The sequence below is a fragment of the Mauremys reevesii genome, unplaced genomic scaffold, assembly GCF_016161935.1.
Source record: "Mauremys reevesii isolate NIE-2019 unplaced genomic scaffold, ASM1616193v1 Contig56, whole genome shotgun sequence".
Taxonomy (NCBI): Eukaryota; Metazoa; Chordata; order Testudines; family Geoemydidae; genus Mauremys; species Mauremys reevesii.
The window spans coordinates 375,923-395,316 of NW_024100869.1; the positions used below are offsets into that span (position 1 = coordinate 375,923).

General features: G+C 61.8%; 2 protein-coding genes across 2 annotated transcripts; both read left to right on the forward strand.

Annotated features, from left to right (window-relative positions):
• The first annotated feature begins 4,546 nt into the window (after positions 1 to 4,546).
• On the forward strand, positions 4,547 to 6,102 carry LOC120394407 (immunoglobulin superfamily member 1-like). The gene is made up of 3 exons (XM_039518643.1): positions 4,547 to 4,841; positions 5,561 to 5,838; positions 6,082 to 6,102. Exons 1-3 carry the CDS (start codon positions 4,649 to 4,651, stop codon positions 6,100 to 6,102), a joined length of 492 nt encoding a protein of 163 aa, XP_039374577.1. The 5' UTR covers positions 4,547 to 4,648.
• Positions 6,103 to 13,327: 7,225 nt separating this feature from the next.
• On the forward strand, positions 13,328 to 18,417 carry LOC120394414. The gene is made up of 4 exons (XM_039518653.1): positions 13,328 to 13,348; positions 13,836 to 14,195; positions 16,572 to 17,110; positions 17,771 to 18,417. The coding sequence occupies exons 1-4, from the start codon at positions 13,342 to 13,344 to the stop codon at positions 18,209 to 18,211; spliced, it is 1,347 nt and encodes a 448-aa protein (XP_039374587.1). The 5' UTR covers positions 13,328 to 13,341; the 3' UTR covers positions 18,212 to 18,417.
• The last annotated feature ends 977 nt before the right edge of the window (positions 18,418 to 19,394 follow it).

Sequence of the window (19,394 nt, forward strand, 5' to 3'; positions counted from 1 at the left end):
CTTTGGTCTGACCAGGTCTGGCCCCTCTTAACTTCCTGCATCTCCCCATCTGCTGTCATGTCACAGTTCTCATCTGACCTCTCCATGCCCTGGCACCACCCCCATCTTTTTGCACATCTCTCAATAGTTCAATGGATAAAAATGCTCAAACCGCATCATTCTGTGCCACTCTGGCCCTTTCACTCAACACAAATCTCCTGTAGGTGCCTGGAGCCCCTGCCTGGCCCCTCCCAGCACCTCTCCAGCAGCGCAACAGGGGAAATGCCTGACAGTAAACACTGCTGTGACCCGTGGGGATTATTAAGCAAGAAGTGAAGCGCTGCCGAGCGCCGAGGGGCTGGAAATGCCCGGCTGGCCCGTGCCGCAGAACAGCCCCGGCTGGGGGGGCACCCACCGATTTCCAGTCGGGTCGGTGCCGGGAGCGCGCAGGGAGCTCTCCTGGGACAGGACCGGCTGCAAAGTACCAGGGCCCGGCCTCCTTCCCATCACCTGAGCGCTGGGGAGCGTCTCATGCTGCCCTGGGCTGGGGGCAGCCAGCAGGGGGCAGCGCTGCGCGCACACACACACACACCAGCAGGGGGCTGGATGGAGATATGCAAGTGGGCTTCCTGGGGGGGAGGCACCAGCTGTTCTCACAGGACCCCCTAGTGGGGGAGCCCCCCTCCGCGGGATCCCCCCACCCACATCACTGCCCAGCGCGGGGGCCGGCTCCGGCTGGGGCTGCCCTGGGGGAGGGGCAGGGGAAAGGGATCCCCCCGAAGCCCCACCAGCAGTGACCCGGATTCACACCGGGTCCCATTGTGCAGGGTGGCAGTGGGACCCACATGGGCCCTGTGGGGCGGGGCCGTGGGAACGGGACACAGACAGAGCCTGGAATGACCCCGGCCGGAGGGGGAGGGGGTGGGGCGCGGCCTCTGGTTGCTGGGAGGACGACAGGACACTGGGCTGGATGGACCTTTGCTCTGACCCCGGCTGGCCGCTCTGGGTTAGGTGTGGTCAGAACCACAATATGGAAGAGGGACGACCCCAGGGAAACCCCAGCAGGACCCATCCCGCTGGCGACGCGTCTCCTGAGAGGTCCATGGAGCCGAGGACACGGTGGGGAGGTGACGACGGCCACGGCTGTAATTCCTGCCCAGGGGGTTGCAGGATTCTCTCTGCCGGAGTAATTGGAACTTTGCTTAGTGCTGGGGCCAGCACTGACGGCCGGGGAGAGCCCCCCTAGTGACCTCTGCCCCCCCGCCCTGCAGCACAGCGCCCCCTAGCAGTGCACTGGGGTATCAGGCCAGCACTGACTGCCAGGGGAGAGCCCCCCTCTCCTGAGCCCCTCCTCCTGCTCCCTGCACATAGCGCCCCCTAGTGCAGCAGTGGGGTATTGGGGCCTGATGGGTTAGAGCAGGGGGGCTGGGAACCAGGACTCCTGGGTTCTATCCTGGCCTTCAGAGAGGAGTGGGGGCTAGTGGTTAGAGCAGAGGGGCTAGGAGCCAGGACTCCTGGGTTCTCTCCATGGCTCTGGAAGGGGAGTGAGGTCTAGTAGTTAGAGCAGGTGGGCTGGGAGCCAGGATTACAGGTTTCTAGCCCTGGCTCTGGGAAGAGAGTGGGGTTTAGTAGTTAGAGTGGGGTAAATAGGAACCAGGACTCCTGGGTTCTCTTCCTGGCTCTGGGAGGGGACTGGGGTCTAGTGGTTACAGCAAGTGGGAGGCTGGCAGCCAGGACTCCTGGGTTCTATTTTGAAAGCTGGGCACCCCCCTCCTTCTTCCCTCTCAGGAGCCAGTTCCCAGCCTCCCAGGGCACCTTTGAACCCGGGCGCTTGCCAATCCTGGCTGGGATCAGGGAGGGGCAGCGTGGGTGGGTGTGACCCAGCAGTCTGGGCACAAGGAGTGCATGGGGTGCAGGTGGCAGGGGGCTGGACGGGGAGCTCCTGGTGGGAGGGAGGGAGCATCGGTGGTGGGGGCACCTGCCTGAACTGGACAGGAAAGGAGAGGCTGGCACTAGAGGCTGAATAAGGAGCGAGGGGGCCTGGCTGTCACGGACTCACAGATCGTGCCCACTCTTGGCCCCGTGCGGTCCGTGGGGGGTGCCCCTTTCAGAGCGACAGCCCTTCTCGGGGGTCCACTCTCTCTTGGGGTCAGGCCCCTTCACCTCCTGGAGCCGCACCTCTCTGAGCCTTAGCACGTCTGTCTCTGCCATGGGCCCCCACAGGGAATCCACTCGCTCTGGACCCCCGGGGCCTCCTCACCCCCAAAAGGGTTGATGCCCCCTGTTCTCTAGCCCGGAGCGACTCTCAGCCAGCGTAACACAGGAGGGTTTATTGAGGGTTGAACCCAGCACAGGAAACTCTCAGGGCCTCAGGCCTGGCCTCCCTCAGCCCAGCACATCCCAGTCTCCCTGCATCCAGGGGGGCTCTGCCTGCTGCCCCTCTCCAGTCCAGACCCCCTCTGCTGGGCATCTGAGATCACCGGCCCCAGGCCCTGCCTCTGTCTATTGTCTTCTCTCCAGGGAAACAGGCTCATAACCAGGGTGGCCTGGGCCTCCTCTCCTCTCAGCCCCCCCTCTGGCCCCTCTGGCTGGAACCGGCTGGTTAAGTCACCGGGGTCCTCTCATCGCAGCCCATTGTCCTCCCACTGCCCAGAACCGGCTGTGACTCCTGAGCTGGGTCACCAGGTCCCCAGTCGCTGGGGTCTCCATCCTCCAGGCCATTGGCTGGGGTCCCAAGTTCTCTCTCCGGTCCTCTGTAACCACAAACTCCCTCTCCCCTCATCTCATTAAACCAGTAACACCCAGGGACACTGAGTCCCACCCCCTCTGCATGCAACCCACTGGAAAAAGAAAGAAAAAGCAAGAAAATTCCCCACTTCCTCACACAGGTCTTTCAAAAGTTTACAACTCAACGTTGACTTCATACAACTGAACATGGACTTGGCACAGCTTTGAAACTTAGCTATGCTGAAGAAAAATGCTGTTTTTAACCAGCTGAATTGAAATGTAACAAGCACAGAAACTGTTTCCTTCCCTTGTCAAATCTTTCTTTGTAAACTTTCCCTTTACGTTTTTAGCAGTTTATGTTTAACACAGAACTGTTCTGTATTTGGTGTGTTTTAAGTTATCTCTGCTGCGTCTGATCGCTCACTTCATTCCAAGTGTGGGGTGTGGTTGCTTGGTCGGTCTGTAACTCTGAGGTTCTACTGCAGTGGTCAGTGGAAAATTGAAGACAAGACCCTGTGGCCTCCTGGCTCCCAGCCCGATGCACCTTCCCCAGTGCTGAGGGTGACCTCTTCCCACAGAGACATAGAGAATCTGGGAGCTGCATGATGCTTGGCCAGGCTGATGGGCCCAGGGTTTCCTGGGTTTTGAAGGGACCTTTGCTTGCTTTGGCTGCCCTAGATTTCACCTGCCGATTAGAACGTGTGATGGACGCAGGAAGAGACGAGACATCGTCAACTTCCTGTAGCTGGAGCCACCAGCTGAGGTCCTTATTTGGGGCTCGGTGGAGCTCAGCACTGGGATGTTGGTGGCAGCACTGAGGGGCCCCTTGCTGCCCCCGTCATGGCATCTGCTCTCACCGTCCTCCTCCTCGGTGAGTATCAGAGACAGCCAGGGCGTGTGCCCATGGAGGGAGGAGGGTCTGAGCCCAGGGTGTAGGATCCAGTCCCTCTGGGATCTGGTCACTAACGAGCTGTCTCCTCTCCAGGCTGCTGGCTGGCCGGGCACAGCGGGGTGTGGGGAGGTGAGTATCAGTCTGTGGGGAGGACGGTAACAGCAAGGACAGGGGAGGGGATGCATGGGGTGGGGAAAAAGAGAAACTGAGTCCTGAACCTGCCCCAAAACTCAACCCAAACTCGCCCTGGGAGCTCAGACCCGGCCCCGTTCTTCTGTGCTCTCCCCCATGGAGTAACTAGGAGCCGAATCTGGCTCCCAGGGACTCACAAAGCAGCTGGGAACAGTCCCTTGGTTCAATGTCCTATGTCCTGCCCCCCTAGGCTGTGAGGATCGGGGGGGAGGGGAGGCCCGTGGATTTATTTCAGCTCATGCAAACTCTAACAGGGCCCGTCCGTGGGCTCTAGATCCCCTCGAGGAACCAAAACGTTCCCGGTCAGTGCAGCCGTGGGGAGAACTCCCCCAGATCTGCCCCTAGCCCCAGATCCACCCCCAACAGCTCCCTCCCCGGCACTCACAGCCCCCCCCATTCCCAAGGCCTGGGGAAAGGTGGGTGTTGTGTGACTCCTGCCAGTCACAGACTCTATTTCCAACCCCGGGGCGGGGGGAGGAGGCAGAACTGCAGTGTGGGGACAATGGTCAGGCTCCCTGTCTGGCCTCAAGTGGGGTTGCGGGGGGGGGGGACGGGGGCAGGTGATCTCACATGCAGCTGGGTCCTGAGCGACGTCTGGGTGACCCCCCTGCCCCCGAGCCCCATGGGCAGGCAATGCCAACCCTGGTAGGGGACAGACTCCTAGAGAGGCCGAATGACGGATGGACTGAATTGGGGTGGAGGGGAGGTGGTGGTGGTGGGGTGTCTCCCCTGTTTAACTCCTGTCTCTTGTTGAAAGCAGGGCGTGAATACCCCAAACCCACCATCCGGGTGAGCCCCAGCAGGGTGGTGGCGCTCGGGGGAAGCGTCACCATCCGCTGTGAGGGTCGGTACCCGGGCATGGAGTTCGTTCTGTGTAAAGCTGGACACCCCAACCCACAGGTGCAGACGGTGCCTAATGGGACCGTGGCTGAATTTCCCATCGCCAACGTCAGCCGGGAAGATGGAGGGAGCTACACCTGCGACTATCGCTCCATAACGGAACCGAGTCGCTCATCCTATCCCAGCGACCCCATCGAGATCATTGTAGCAGGTGAGGGGCCTGGCTTAGCATCCCAGCTCCCAGCCCCACCCACAGCCAGAACCTCAGGGAGTCTCTGCACCGATGGGACGCTCAGATCCCAGCTCTGCCCTGAGCCCTGGGCCCAGCAGAGGGGACGCCTGGCTTGGGACGGGACGGAGTCACTGTGGGGTTCCCAGCTGGGGGGAGAAGCAGCCACTGGAGATTTGGGGCAGAGGAAGGGGGGATCCCTGCCCCCAGGAGGAGCTGCAGAGCAGGGGGATCCTTTCCCAGGCAACACATCGGTTACAGGGTGATGGGTGCAGTTGAAGGTTATAAACCTCAGTGTACAGTAGAGACTTGCATGGTCCCCTACAAGTCAGTGGTGGTGCTGTGAAAAGAACCCAGGAGTCCTGACCCCCATGCCCCCTGCTCTCCCCACTAGACCCCACTCCCCTCCCAGAGCCAGGGACAGAACCCAGGAGTCCTGGCTCCCAGCCCTCCCAGTAGAGAAGCCAGGGAGTGAATGGACCCCGGAGACTGGACTGGCCTGTCACCCACTGGGGAGCAGAGCTCTGGGGTGGCTCCGTCTCTCATGCTGAGGGGAAACTCTGGCCCCTGTGGAAAGGGATCCAGGAGCCCATCCCCAGGGCCGCCAGGTCTGACCCACCACTGAGGCCGCGTGGTGAGGACGGGCCCCAGGAGTGAGTGACGGGGCCTGTGTCTCACGGCCTGTCTGCTTCCCACTGCAGAGCCCAGCTACCCCAAACCCAGCATCTCCCTGAGATCCAGCAGGGGGGTCTCCCTGGGGGGAGCCGTGGCCGTCCGGTGTCGGGGGCAGCGCCGGGGCGTGCGGTTTGTGCTGAATAAAGAGCGACGCCATTTCCCACCTGTGGATTCGGACGGGTTTGAGGCTGAGTTTCCCATCAGCATCGTGAGCTGGGAGGACGGCGGGAGCTACAGCTGCTCCTATCACAGCCGATTGGAGCCGTCTGCTGTGTCGTACCCCAGTGACCCCGTGGAGCTGGTGGTGAGAGGTGAGGGGCCCGGCTCGGTGTCCCTGTTCCCAGCCCCACCCCGAGCCAGACCCTCACTGGGCTCGGTGCCAATGGGACACTCAGAGCCAGGCTCTGCCCTGAGCCCTGACCCAGCAGAGGGGATGCCCGGCCGGGGAGCAGGGACGGAGTCACTAGGGGGTTCCCCAGCCAGGGGGAGCAGCAGCCCCTGGAGACTTGGGCAGGGAGGCGACTTTAACGCTGCCCCTTGTGCATAGGAACCGGGAGTCGCTATTTAATCCCGTGATCCCCTCCCCTCTGTTCTCCAGGCCCCGCCCCAGGCAGTGCCCCGGCCGGGGCTGAATGAGGCAGGGGCTGCATGAGAAGTGGGGGCTTGATGGACACGGTGCTGGGCTGGCACCCAGGAGATCTGGCCCAGCTCCTGGCGCGGCCACAGACTCTGTGTGATGGGAGCACGTCACAGTTTTCTAAAGTGTCTTTCCTTGTGAGGGGAGGGGGGGCTCAACCTTGGGGGATCTCAGGCCGAGCGCCCACAAACCGAGACACCCCCAGTTAGTGGAGACGTCTGCAAACGCTGCCTCAGTAGCGCTGGATCCCTTGTGTTGCGGGAGCATGTAGGGCCCCCACCATGATCAGGGCCCCTTTGTGCCAGGCGCTGCATAAACACAGAGTGAGGAGACAGTCCCTGCCCCTGGGAGCTCACTGAGGAAAGTGAAACTGGTTGTGCCTCAGTTTCCCCTCATGTAAAATGGGGATAATGACCCCTCCCTGCCTCCCAGGGGGTGACTCCCTTCCTGGGGGGGGGCTCAGGCCCTGCTAGGGTGTCAACTTTCCAATTTCTGAAAACTGGACACTGAGTGCGGGAACCTCTCCCACCCCCTGCTCCGCCTCTTCCTGAGGCCCCGCCCCCTGCTCCTCTCCCCCCTCCTCCCAATCGCCACTCGCTGCTCTCTCCACCCTTCCCCTGCCGGGTGAGCCATCTCCAGGGGTGAGGGTGGGGGAGGCAGAGCCAGGCTGTGGGGTGGGGTGGGGGTGGGGGGCAGGGCAGGAGGGAAAGCCACACTCCGGGGTGGGGGTGAATAGGGGAGGGAGGAGCTGTGCTCTGGGGGTGGGGTGAGTAGGGGAGGGGAGGGGAGCTGTGCTCTGGAGGTGGGGGTGAATAGGGGAGGGGAGGGGAGCTGTGCTCTGGGGTGGGGTGAGTGTTGCAAGGGAAGAGACCCGCGCCTGGGGTGGGGGTGGAGCAGGGAGTGGGGAGGGTGAGTGGGGCAGGTTGGGGGAAGGTGGAAAGGGAGAGCCACGCTGTGGGGGTGCAGGTGAGGGGGGCAGGAAATGGGGCAGGATGGGGGAGTGGGGCGGGTGGGGATGAGTGTGGCAGGGAGGGGGACCCACGCTCAGGAGATGGGGGGAGGGGGAGCAGGTGGGGGTGAGCAGGGCAGGCTGGGGAGGGGAGCTGTGCTGCTGGGATGGGGATGGGGGTGAGTGGGGCAGGGAGTGGGGCAGGGCCCCTGCTGAGCGGCTCCACTGCTCCTCCAGGCTCCAGCAGCAGCTGCTCTTCCCGCCCCCTGGTGGCAGAGGCCGGGTACTGCAGGGAGTCAGGTTTAGTGTCCGGTCAGCGGCACTGCCAGGTTCCCTGTTCAACCCACTTTCTGGCTGAAAACTGGGCACCGGCAACCCTGGGCCCTGCGGTGCCGGCGCCAGAGACCAGCCCGTGAGTCGCTCTGTGCAGGGCAGTGGATGAGGCAGGGGCCACACACGGCATATGAGGATCCCAAGTACTAGGGAGCTGCGGTTCGGTGTCTGTGGGGCTGGGAGCCCAGCTCGCAGGGCCGGGGTTCTGGGTGGGGGAAACTCTGGGATCTGGGAGAGAATCTCTGCCCGGGGGCCCCAGGATCTGCCTGTGGCTGGGGCCGGCCGGGGCTGGGTGGGTGCCCGGGTCTGGCTCTCACAGCCTGTCTCCTGTGCGCAGATCCCAGCTTACCCAGACCCTCCATCTCCCTGAGCCCCACTGGGGTCACCGCCCCAGGGGCAGACGTCACCATCCGGTGTCAGGGTCCACGCTGGGACGTGAGGTTCTTCCTGCACAAGGCTGGAGACCTGAACCCGCAGCGACACATGGACCCTGCCGGGGCCGGGGCCGAGTTCCCCATCCCCAGCGTGGGCCGGCAGCACGGAGGGAGCTACAGCTGCAGCTACCGGCCCCGGTCAGAGCCCTTCGTCTCCTCGCAGCCCAGCGACCCCATGCAGCTGGCGGTAGCAGGTGAGGGGCCCGGCTCCATTTCCCCGTTGCCAGCCCCACTCCCAGCCTGGTCATCAGGGGGCTCTGCACCAATGGGACGCTCAGAGCCAGGCTCTCCCCTGGGACCAGCAGAGAGGACAACGTGGCACTGGAGATTGGGGCAGAGGAAGGGGGGATCCCGGCCCCCAGACGGCTCTCCCTGCTCCGGGGATGCACAGAGGGGTCAGGGCCCAGTGGCTCCCTATGGCACAGGCCCCAGCCACACAAACACCCTGTCCCCCCGGGAATAACAGTGATGATTGAAGCTGAGTTTTGGGGGTGGGGGGGCAATCGCCGAGTCAGTGTTTCAGCCCCTCCCCCCAACTCAACAGATGCTGGTTCTATTCCCGCAGGGGGAACCGACCCGACCCAGCCTGGAGCAGCGCCGACTCCCACCCACCCGGGCAGCGTGGGGCCAGGTACATGGACTGGGGGGGAATCACCATTGAACCAGCCCTGGAAGGCTCATGCTGCCCAAGGAGCCGCCCCCGGGGGTTGGGGCTGGGGGTGGGACGGGGGCAGTGACTCTTGGTGCATGAGCCCAGACACCACGGGGAGGGGCAGCCCCTGCCCCTCCCTCACCACCAGACCCCCCAGCTCCTCCGACACCTCCTGCCCTGTAGGTTGCTGCCTGGAAGCTACTGGGGGGTCCCAGGAGAGGGACAGGACCCGGGGGCCTGGCTCTGGGTCTGGGACCAGCTGGGTGGCCGGACGGGGCCTGGGGCTCGGGTTCCCAGGTGTCCAGTTTTTGACCCGCACACCCGGTTGCAAAGGGACCTTGGCGCACTCCAACCCCCTGCCCAGCCCGGTGAAAATGACTGAGGTGGGGAAAGCGGCGATGGGGGCGTGGAGTGAGTCGGGGGCCTCAGGGCAGGGGCAGTTTGTTCACCCGGGCAACCGCCTTGTTGGGGAAGCTCAGGCCCCGGAGCCAGACCTGCCGGATGGGGGTTGGGGACTCCGCTCCCAGGGCAGCACCAGCTGCTGATCTCCCTGTCCGAGCCGCCGAGTGACTCTCCCCTTCCCCCACAGCAGCCCCCCCGGGGCGCCCGGATTTCACCCACGCCAACATCGCCCGCCTGGCGCTGGGCGCCGCGGTCCTGCTCGTCCTGGGGCTGATCCTGGCCGAGGCCTGTTACAGCCGCCCGAGGGAGGCGCCCTAGCTGAGGTGACTCCTTTGTCGCTCGCCTCTGGATCCTTTTTCCAGTGTCTCCACCTCCTTTCTGTGGAGCGGGGACCAGAACTGGACACAGCTCCCGGCCTGCCCAGCGCCGAGCAGAGCGGTTCTCACTGCCCGGGACGTGCGCGCTGCACCTCTGGTAGTGCAGCCGCACGTTGCATTTGCTTTTGTCTTGCACCGGCATCGCGTCACTGACTCACGTCGAGGGTGCGATGATCCACCACAGCTCCCCGCTCCGTGCCAGCAGCGCTGCTGCCAACCCGGCTACCCCCATCCTGCGTTTGTGCATTTGGTTTTTCTTCCCTTAGTGCAGCACCTCCATTGACTTTCGAACAGCTTGGAAAAGAGACGACTAAGGGGGGATACGATGGAGGTGTTACCGAAATATCGGGTCTGCCTAGCTGAGAGCCAATAACAGCCTGACAGGGATAAGGAAAAGATACTTTATTCTGCAGAAGAGAGGAGAGCTCTGTATCAAGATAGAAAAACTCTGCTGCACACAAGTTTCCCAAGCTTTTTATACACTTTCAGACAAAGACCATGCCATGTTAACCCTTCATTGGTGGGTGTCAAACCCTGTGCTTCTGTTATCTGGTTAGTAAAAACTGGCTTGGAGCAAGATTTCTCGGCTTTGAGGCAGAAGAGAAAAGATAGTTAAAAAGTTCAGGTCACTGTGTACGTAAGGCTTCTGCTTCCCCCTACTGGCCGCTTGTAAGCTATTAAGGGGGACCACTAGTAACTTTCACAGAGGTCTGTAAAATCATGACTGGGATGGAGAAACTAAATCAGGAAGTGTTATTTACTCCTTCTCGTAACACAAGAACTAGGGGGCACCCAATGAAATGAAGAGGCAGCAGGTTTCAAACAAACCACAGGAAGTATTTCTTCACCCAGCGCACAGTCAAGCTGTGGAACTCACTGCCAGAGGATGTTGTGAAGGCCAAGACTATAACAGGGTTCAAAAAAGAACTAGATAAGTTCATGGAGGACGGGTCCATCAATGGCTATTAGCCAGGACGGGCAGGGATGGTGTCCCACGTCTCTGTTTGCCAGAAGCTGGGAGCGGGCGACAGGGGATGGATCAGTTGATGATTCCCTCTGGGGCACCTGGCATTGGTCACTGTCGGCAGACAGGACACTGGGCTAGATGGACCTTTGGTCCGACCAGGTCTGGCCCCTCTTAACTTCCTGCATCTCCCCATCTGCTGTCATGTCATAATTATCATCTGACCTCTCCATGGCCTGGCACCACCCCCGTCATTTTGCACATCTCTCAATAGTTCAATGGATAAAAATGCTTAAACCGCATCATTCTGTGCCACTCTGGCCCTTTCACTCAACACAAATCTCCTGTAGGTGCCTGGAGCCCCTGCCCTGGCCCCTCCCAGCACCTCTCCAGCAGCGCAACAGGGGAAATGCCTGACAGTAAACACTGCTGTGACCCGTGGGGATTATTAAGCAATAAGTGAAGCGCTGCCGAGCGCCGAGGGGCTGGAAATGCCCAGCTGGCCCGTGCCCCAGAACAGCCCCGGCTGGGGGGGCACCCACCGATTTCCAGTCGGGTCAGTGCCGGGAGCGCGCAGGGAGCTCGCCTGGGACAGGATCAGCTGCAAAGTACCAGGGCCCGGCCTCCTTCCCATCGCCTGAGTGCTGGGGAGCGTCTTATGCTGGCCTGGGCTGGGGGCAGCCAGCAGGGGGAGCACACACACACACACACACACACACACACACCCACCCACCAGCAGAGCGCAGTGCTGGACACACACCAGCAGGGGGCACAACACACACACCACCTGCAGGGGGCAGGACACACACACACACCAGCAGGGGGCAGTGCTGGGGACACGAACACACACACACACACACTAGCAGGGGGCTGGATTGAGATATGCGAGTGGGCTCCCGGGGGGGGGGCACCAGCTGTTCTCATCGGACCCCCTAGTGGGGCAGCGCCCCCGTGGGATCCCCCCACCCTCATCACTGCCCAGCGCGGGGGCCGGCTCCGGCTGGGACTGCCCTGGGGGAGGGGCAGGGGAAAGGGATCCCCCCGAAGCCCCACCAGCAGTGACCTGGATTCACACCGGGCCCCATTGTGCAGGGTGGCAGTGGGACCCACATGGGCCCTGTGGGGTGGGGCCGTGGGAACGGGACACAGACAGAGCCTGGAATGACCCCGGCCGGAGGGGGAGGGGGTGGGGCGCGGCCTCTGGTTGCTGGGAGGACGACAGGACACTGGGCTGGACGGACCTTTGGTCTGACCCCGGCTGGCCGCTCTGTGTTAGGTGGGGTCAGAACCACAATATGGAAGAGGGACGACCCCAGGGAAACCCCAGCAGGACCCATCCCGCTGGCAACGCGTCTCCTGAGAGGCCCATGGAGCCGAGGACACGGTGGGGAGGTGACGACGGCCACGGCTGGAATTCCTGCCCAGGGGTTTGCAGGATTCTCTCTGCCGGAGTAACTGGAACTTTGCTTAGCGCTGGGGCCAGCACTGACGGCCGGGGAGAGCCCCCCTAGTGACCTCTGCCCCCCCGCCCTGCAGCACAGCGCCCCCTAGCAGTGCCCTGGGGTATCAGGCCAGCGCTGACTGCCAGGGGAGAGCCCCTCCTCCTGCTCCCTTCACATAGCGCCCCCTAGTGCAATAGTGGGGTATTGGGGCTTGATGAGTTAGAGCAGAGAGGGGCTGGGAGCCAGGACTACAGGGTTCTAGCCCTGGCTGTGGGAAGGGAGTGAGGGCTAGTGGTTAGAGCGGGGGGGGGCTGGGAGCCAGGACCCCTGGGTTCTATCCCTGGCTCTGGGAGGGGAGTGGGGTTTAGTGGTTAGAGCAGGGGAGCTGGGAGCCAGGACTCCTGGGTTCTATCCCTGGCTCTGGGAGGGGAGTGAGGGCTAGTGGTTAGAGCAGGGGGGCTGGGAGCCAGGACTCCTGGGTTCTATCCCTAGCTCTGGGAAGGGAGTGGGGTTTAGTGGTTAGAGCAGCGGGGCTGGGAGCCAGGACTCCTGGGTTCTCTCCCTTCCCCTGGGAGGGGAGTGAGGGCTAGTGGTTAGAGCAGCGGGGCTGGGAGCCAGGACTCCTGGGTTCTCTCCCTGGCTCTAGGAAGGGAGTGGGGTCTAGCAGTTAGAGCAGGGGGGCTGGGAGCCAGGACTCCTGGGTTCTATTTTGAAGGCTGGGCACTGCTCCCCCCTTTTCTACTCAGCAGCTAGTTCCCAGCCTCCCAGGGCACCTTTGGACCCGGGCACTTGCCAATCCTGGCTGGGATCAGGGAGGGGCAGGGTGGCTGGGTGTGACCCAGCAGTCTGGGCACAAGGAGTGCATGGGGTGGGGGTGGCAGGGGCTGGACGGGGAGCTCCTGGGGGGAGGGAGGGCGCATGGGTGGGGGCATCTGCCTGAACTGGACCGGAAAGGAGAGGCTGGATGAGGAGCAGGGGGGCCCTGGCTGCCCCGGGGGAGGGTGCCATGCCCGGCCACCTGGGTTCGTTTCCTACCCCCTACCTTTGCCCCTGTAAAGACTAGTATGGATGGACCAATCTAGGTGCCGAAGGGGTATGTGGGGGGGGGGGATCTTGGGTTACCCGAGGGTGGGGAATAAACTGGAGGGGATGGTCCTGTCCCCCCCCCCATGAGGGGGACTAGACAGTCGAGGCACCATGCAGTAGGGACCAGGGTGGGTGGCTCACTGGGGGGTCCTACATCTAGGTGAGCTAAGCAGAGAGGTAACGTGACTTGCCCAAAACACTGGCAGGGAATAGAACCCAGGAGTCCTGGCTCCCAGCCCCCCCCCCTTCCAAAACCACTAGCCCCCACTCCCCTCTCAGGGCTGGAGATATAATCCAGGTGTCCTGACTCCCAACCCCCGCTGTAACCACCAGCCTCCCCTCCCCTCCCAGAGCCGGGGACAGAACCCAGGAGTCCTGGCTCCCAGCCCCTACTTTGCAGTTTTGTGACAGCGCCCAAAGGGTTAACAGCAGCCCAGCCTGAGCCGGGAGGGGGCGGGGCGATGCACCTAGGCTATAAAGGGCCCCAGGGGAGCGCTCACCTGCTTCCCGTAAACTGCACTCTCGGAGGCTATGGCAGGTGAGCCCGGGCGGGAGCCAGGAGTGGGGTCTAGTGGTCAGAGCAGGGGGGCTGGGAGCCCATAGGACTCTTGGGTTCTCTCCCGGCTCTGGGAGGGGGGGGGCTGGGAGCCTGGACTCCTGGGTTCTCTCCTGGCTCTGGGGGGAGTGGTGTCTAGTGGTTTGTGCTGGGGTGGGTGGGAGCCAGGACACCTGGGTTTCATGCCCAGCTCTGGGAGGGGAGTGGGGCCTAGTGGCTCTGGGGAGGGGGGCTGCCCCCCCCCAGTTGTCCATTGCTGATGAGAACCTTAGTCCTGACCTGCAGTCCTACCTTGTGCAGGGAATTTCTCTCCCACTTTGGAGCAGGGGCCCATCTACCCTGGTCTCCCGGCTGTGCCAGGCCCACAGCTCTGCTGTTCTGTGGGAGAGTCCCCCCTGGTGGCCAGTGAAGGATAAAATCCTCCCTCCTGGTGCCCTTTGAGCCCCCCAACAGCTGTTTCTCCTTCCAGCTGTTGCTGGGGGGGGGCTGGATCCCGGCTCGCAGCTGACCCTCCAGGGGGCTGTGCTGGGGCTGCTGTTGAGCCACCCGGGGGGCATCCCCCTGCGGGATTTCGGGAGGCTCTTCCACCAGCACCATGGCCGGCGCCTGGATCTGCCCCGGCACAGCTACCGCTCGCTGCGCCACCTGCTGGGTGACATGAAGGAGCTGGTGGTCCTGGACGAGGAGGGCAAGGAACCGTGGGTCCGGTGCCGGCGCCCAGTCTGCAACCTGCTGCCGGAGGCCATGCCCCCCAAGAGACGCCTCCATCATCCCCAGGTCCACAAGGAGGCGCCACCCGAACGGCAGCTGGCAGAGGCTCCTAAATCAGGTACAGTGTTGGCGCGTGGGGGGCTGCCCCCTACGGGGGGAATGGGAATTGCATGTGGTGGCTGTGTCCCTAACCCCTCCCTTTGTCAGGGTAGCGAGCACTACAGGTGCTGTCTACACTACCAGGTGCAACAGTGATTTTCAGGACAGATCTGTGTCAGGACTCCTGGGTCCTCGCCCTGGCTCAGGGAGCGGAGTGGGGGTCTAATGGTTAGAGCAGGGGGGAGGACAGGACTCCTGGGTTCCACCCCCAGTTCTGGGAGAGGATGGCGGTCTAGTGGTCAGAACAGGGCTCTGGTCCCAGTTCTGCCATCTACCTCTGGCAAAGTCTCTCCCTCTCCCCCTTGAAAATAGCAGAATAATTCTTGCCTACAGATTGCGAAACTTAACCACAGCTCTGGCTTTGATGCCCTCTGGCTGGGGGGCATAGTCCAGCCCTGAGAATGCAACTGCCCCTGGGGTGGAGCATGTCAGCTTGCTGTAACAAGGGAAACCATATGGTCCTGCCTTTGCTTTGGGGCAGGTGAAATCAATGATGGGGAGCCGGGGGGTACCCTGAATGCCCAACGGTCATCGTGTAAACAGGGCTGGTACAGAGGATGCAGCAAAGGGGATGCAGGAAAATGCCCTCACTGGGAATCTCCACCTTAAATGCGGACGCCAGGTCCCAGGGAGTGACTGTGCCTGGGGAAGCGAACCTGGACACCCCCATCCCAGATTCTTTGCACAAGTCTCTAGTGATGGAGCTGAAAGACCCAGGCTTGTGCTACGGGGCCCAGCCACCCCTAGAGGGAGCCCCGGCTAGGTGCAAAATCTGCCCCAGCTTACAACAGCTCCCGTGCAGAGCCAGTGCATTGCAAAACCAGCGTCAACCCGTGGGAGCCAGCTGAGGTCACTCAATCAGGGCGAACTGCAAACAAAACGGGGCAGACAAACCCCAGACGCTGGTGGATATTCCAGTACTTAGATTTACCAACCAGCACAGAACAGCTTCTACGGTACCTCACTGGTTCCTCAAGAAGTTCAAATAACGCAGTTCCCTTAAAGTGCCCAGCCTCAGGCCTCCATCCAGACACACCTGTTAAACATATGATGATTACTGAAAATCTTATCTCATCATATGAAAGAAAAGGTTCTTCCAACCCCAAAGGGTCAGCCACACACCCAGGTTCAATTATAACTTAGATCCTACCCAAAATACACGCTATTAGCCAACTCTTGTTAACTAAGCTAAAATTTATTAAAGAAGAGAGAGAGAGTGTTGGTTAAAAGATCCATATACAGACAGACTTGAATTCAATTCTTGAGGTTCAGGTACACAGCAGAGATGAGCTTGTAGTTGCCAAAAGTCCTTTTAGAAATAGTCCAGGGGTTATAGTCCAATGTCCATGTTCAGGGTGACTCCAGTCAGTGACTGGGGATCTCAATCCTTATGGCTTAAGGTTTCCCCCTCTTGAAACCCAAAGCAGATCTGAGATGCAGAAGGATCCTGTCCCAGGGTTCTTGTACGTTTCCAGCCGCCTTTTGGCCCGAGAAAACAAACATCCTGGCACTTAGCACAGGGTAATTTATCCATTAAACCAGGGGTAGGCAACCTATGGCACGCGTGCGAGGCGGCACACACGAGCTGATTTTCAGTGGCACTCACACTGCCTGGGTCCTGGCCACAGGTCCGGGGGGGCTCTGCATTTTAATTTAATTTTAAATAAAGCTTCTTAAACATTTAAAAAACCTTATTTACTTTACATACAACAATAGTTTAGTTCTATATTATAGACTTCTAGAAAGAGACCTTCTAAAACCATTAAAATGTATTACTGGCACATGAAACCTTAAATCAGAATGAATAAATGAAGATTCGGCACAGCACTTCTGAAAGGTTGCCGACCCCTGTCTTAAACAGTTCAGATACAGGTTACCACAACCTTCAAAGAGACACAGAGACAACAATACTATTTCACTCAAGTCTCTTCCTAAACGTTAATATTCCTTTTTTGGTCTTTGAATCAAAGCTATAGCGATAGACAAGACTTGTTTGCTGACATCACAAGACCTGAGCACACACCTACCCTTTTACCTCTGACACTGCTGGCTGCATTTCAAAGCTCTAGTCATTTTCCTAACAAGTTTCTAAAGTTCGGCCATGGGTCAGGTCAGTTTGTGAGTTAATTAACTTTTTGGGGCCCTGTCACCTTTCAGTGAGATATTATATGACACTTATAACGTCACAACGTGGCAGCCCCCGAAGACCACCCGCTGCTCGCCCAGCGGGGTCCAGCTCCGTGCAGCTGGCGCCCCCTAGAGGGGCTCGTGCGTCCTACCGGGGATGGCGGCAGGCGGCGTCTCACCGGGTGTCTCTTCTCTCCTCTCCCTCCAGCTCCCAGGCCTTGGAACTCCTGCCACCACCTGGCTGCGCCCCCGGGCCACCCGCCGGCCAGATCTGCCCCCGGGCACCAACCCAGCGCCTGGCTGCCCCGAGCTGCCTCGCTGAGCCGCTTCCCCAGCTCCCGCCTTCCCGTGGCCGCCCCCCGGCAGCTGCCCCTGCTGACCTTTGCCAACCAGCCACTGGGCCTGGCCACATCCTGGGGGGCTGCCCTGAATAGCCCCGCACCGGCCCCCAGCCGGCTGCCCCGCCCCACCCGCCCGGCCAGCCCCCGGCTGGACCCCCCCGCGGCCGAGCAGGCCGAGCTGGAGCAGAATGTGGCGCGGGTCCTGCGGGGCCACCCCGGGGGCATCTCCCTCTTCCGCTTCCGCCAGGCCTACGGCGCTGCCTACGGCCACCCCTTCCCCCTGGACAGCGCGGCCTCGGTGAAGGAGCAGCTGGCGGCCATGCCGGGGGCGGTCAGGGTGCAGGGCTGGGGGGTGCAGACGATGCTCTTCCCGGTCTGCCCCAGGAGCTCCCCAGCGAGGAGACTGGTACGTGGGGGGGGATCGACCCTGGGGAGGGGAGAGCGAGGGCCTCCGCACCTGGAGCTAAGAGACCGGGGGGAGAGTCAGTCTGGGGTCAGGCTGGGCCTGAGTGGGATCCAGCTAAGCAGGGCCAGGCTGGGTCACTGCAGGGGCACTGGCCTGGGGGGGGCAGGAGGTCAGCAGGGGGTGCTGGGCTGCGGGGGGGGAGGCTGGGGGTAAGGAGGGGGGCACTGGGCAGCAGGGGGGGCAGGAGCTCAGCAGGTGGTGCTGGGCTGTGGGGCAGGTTAGGGGCTCAGCAAGAGGTTGGGGGCTCAGCAGGGGCTTGGCTGCAGGGGCAGGGGCTCAGCAGGGGCGCTGGACTATGGGGGCGGTGCAGGGAGCGAGGCTGGGGTTCAGGAGGGGGCGCTGGGCTGCGGGGAGCGGGGTGGGGGCTCAGCGGGGGCTTGGCTGCGGGGTGGGGGCTCAGGAGGGGTTTGGGGCTCAGCAGGGTGTGGGGGCTCAGCAGGAGGCCCTGGGCTGTGGGAGGCGGGGGCTCAGTAGGGGGCGCTGGGCTGCGGGGGGCGGGGGCTCAGCAGGGTGTGGGGGCTCAGTAGGGGGCTCTCTCTCTCTCCCCCTCTCTCAGCTTCCCAGTCCCTGAGTGAATTCCCTTCTCTCGTGTCTGCCTAGGTCTCTCCCCGTCTCTGCCAGAGGCCGTCGTCGCTCTTGCCAGTCCCGATGTGGCGCCGGCCGCCCCAGCTGTGCTCTGTCCGTCTCCTTCCATCTCTGCCAGCTCCCCAGAGGCCCCCCTGGCTCCTGCAGGCCCAGAGCAGCCCCCTGTCCTTTGCAGCCCTCCCCCAGGGCACAGGATGGCACCGGGGTCCCCAGCTGAGCTCCCCATGCCCCCCGCTGCCTCGGCAGCCCTCTGGCCACCAGAGACGGGATGGGAGCATGAATCCACGGGGCCCATCACTGAGCAGACGGACGTCAGGGAGGGCATCGCCACAGCTACACCAGCTGCTGGCACTGTGCCATCTGAACTGGGGGCCGAGCTCTCCCTGCCATTGGCTCTGGCATCGTCTGTATCCCTGTCCCCTGCAGGTTCCCCCTGCGGTCCCACCCCACCGCTGAGCCTGGACCATGTGGTTGCCACGGATGCCGTCCTCTATGGCCTTAACTCTGCCCCCAGCTCTGCAAGCTGTCCCAGCCCAAAGCCATCCTTTTCCCCAGCTTTGCCAGGACCCATATCTGGTGTCCATCCTCTGATGGCCGTGCTCTCCCCTGAGCCAGCCTGGTCCCCCATCCGAGATATCCCTGGCACTGCAGATTCCCCCAGGGAGAGACCACCCTTCAGGCCCCTGCCTCTGGGTGAGCCCAGCTTGGTGTCCCCCTACAAACATCGGGAGGATGGGGGGGCACCATGGGCGGCCATCAAGCCAGAGCCCCGTCTGCCCCGAATCTCCCCGCCCCACCCCCCACCTATGGGGAGTAAGAGGAAGCCACCCAAGCGCAAATCTGACAGCTGTGTCCTTCTGTGAGGTGGGCATTGTGAGTTGACGGTGTCTGTGTGAAATTGGCATGGGGGGCGTGAAATTGACATGGATGGGGACAGCACAATGGGCTGGGTCAGGCTGGATAGGAGGGGGGTTGTAGGACAAGCACCCACATGTGTTAGAAACGCTTCTCTCCTGCTAGGGGAGAGGGAGCTGGATTCTGCCCCGGCTCCCGCATCGCCAGGGAAGGGGAGATGGTGAGGAGAAGGGGGTGCAGGGGTCGATGTGGGGTTGGGTGGAGTCTTCATGATGGTCAGCGGGCCAGTTTGAATGTAGGTGGATGACCCATATCCTTGCACCCCAGTGTGGGGCTGGATTGGCCTCAGTGCCCCCTAGAGGTGGAAGGCAGCTGCTTTCCAAGTGAGGCAGCCAGTTCCCTCCCAGTAGCACTGGTCTGAGTGAGAGGTGGATTCACTAGCCTAGAGTACATAGAAACATTTACTCCTTCCCTTAAAGCTGGGGTCTTTCTGGGATTCAGCCATCTGGGATGGATCCAGAACCCACCCTCTTTTAGTGTAGGGGCTGGGGCAGATCTAGAACCCACCCCAGCATGGTGGGAAATCTGGAACCCTCTCCAACAGTTGGGACAATCTGTTGAATCTAGAACTCACTTGGTTTGGGAAAGGGGGGTCTAGAACCTGTTCCACTTGGTGAGGAAGGGCTGGGAATCTAGAACCAGTTAGATTCTGGTGTGGGGCTTCTGGAACACACTCCGTTTGGTCAGGACATGTTGGGATCTGGAACCTGTCCCTCTTTGAATC

Coding starts and splice junctions, on each gene's coding strand:
- LOC120394414 (XM_039518653.1), top strand. Junction 14,196..16,571: donor GGCAGAGGCTCCTAAATCAG/GTACAGTGTTGG, acceptor CTCTCCCTCCAG/CTCCCAGGCCTTGGAACTCC. Junction 17,111..17,770: donor GCTCCCCAGCGAGGAGACTG/GTACGTGGGGGG, acceptor GTGTCTGCCTAG/GTCTCTCCCCGTCTCTGCCA.
- LOC120394407 (XM_039518643.1), top strand. CDS start 4,649: ATGGAGTTCGTTCTGTGTAAAGCTGGACACCCCAACCCACAGGTGCAG. Junction 4,842..5,560: donor CATCGAGATCATTGTAGCAG/GTGAGGGGCCTG, acceptor TTCCCACTGCAG/AGCCCAGCTACCCCAAACCC. Junction 5,839..6,081: donor GTGACCCCGTGGAGCTGGTG/GTGAGAGGTGAG, acceptor CCTTGTGCATAG/GAACCGGGAGTCGCTATTTA.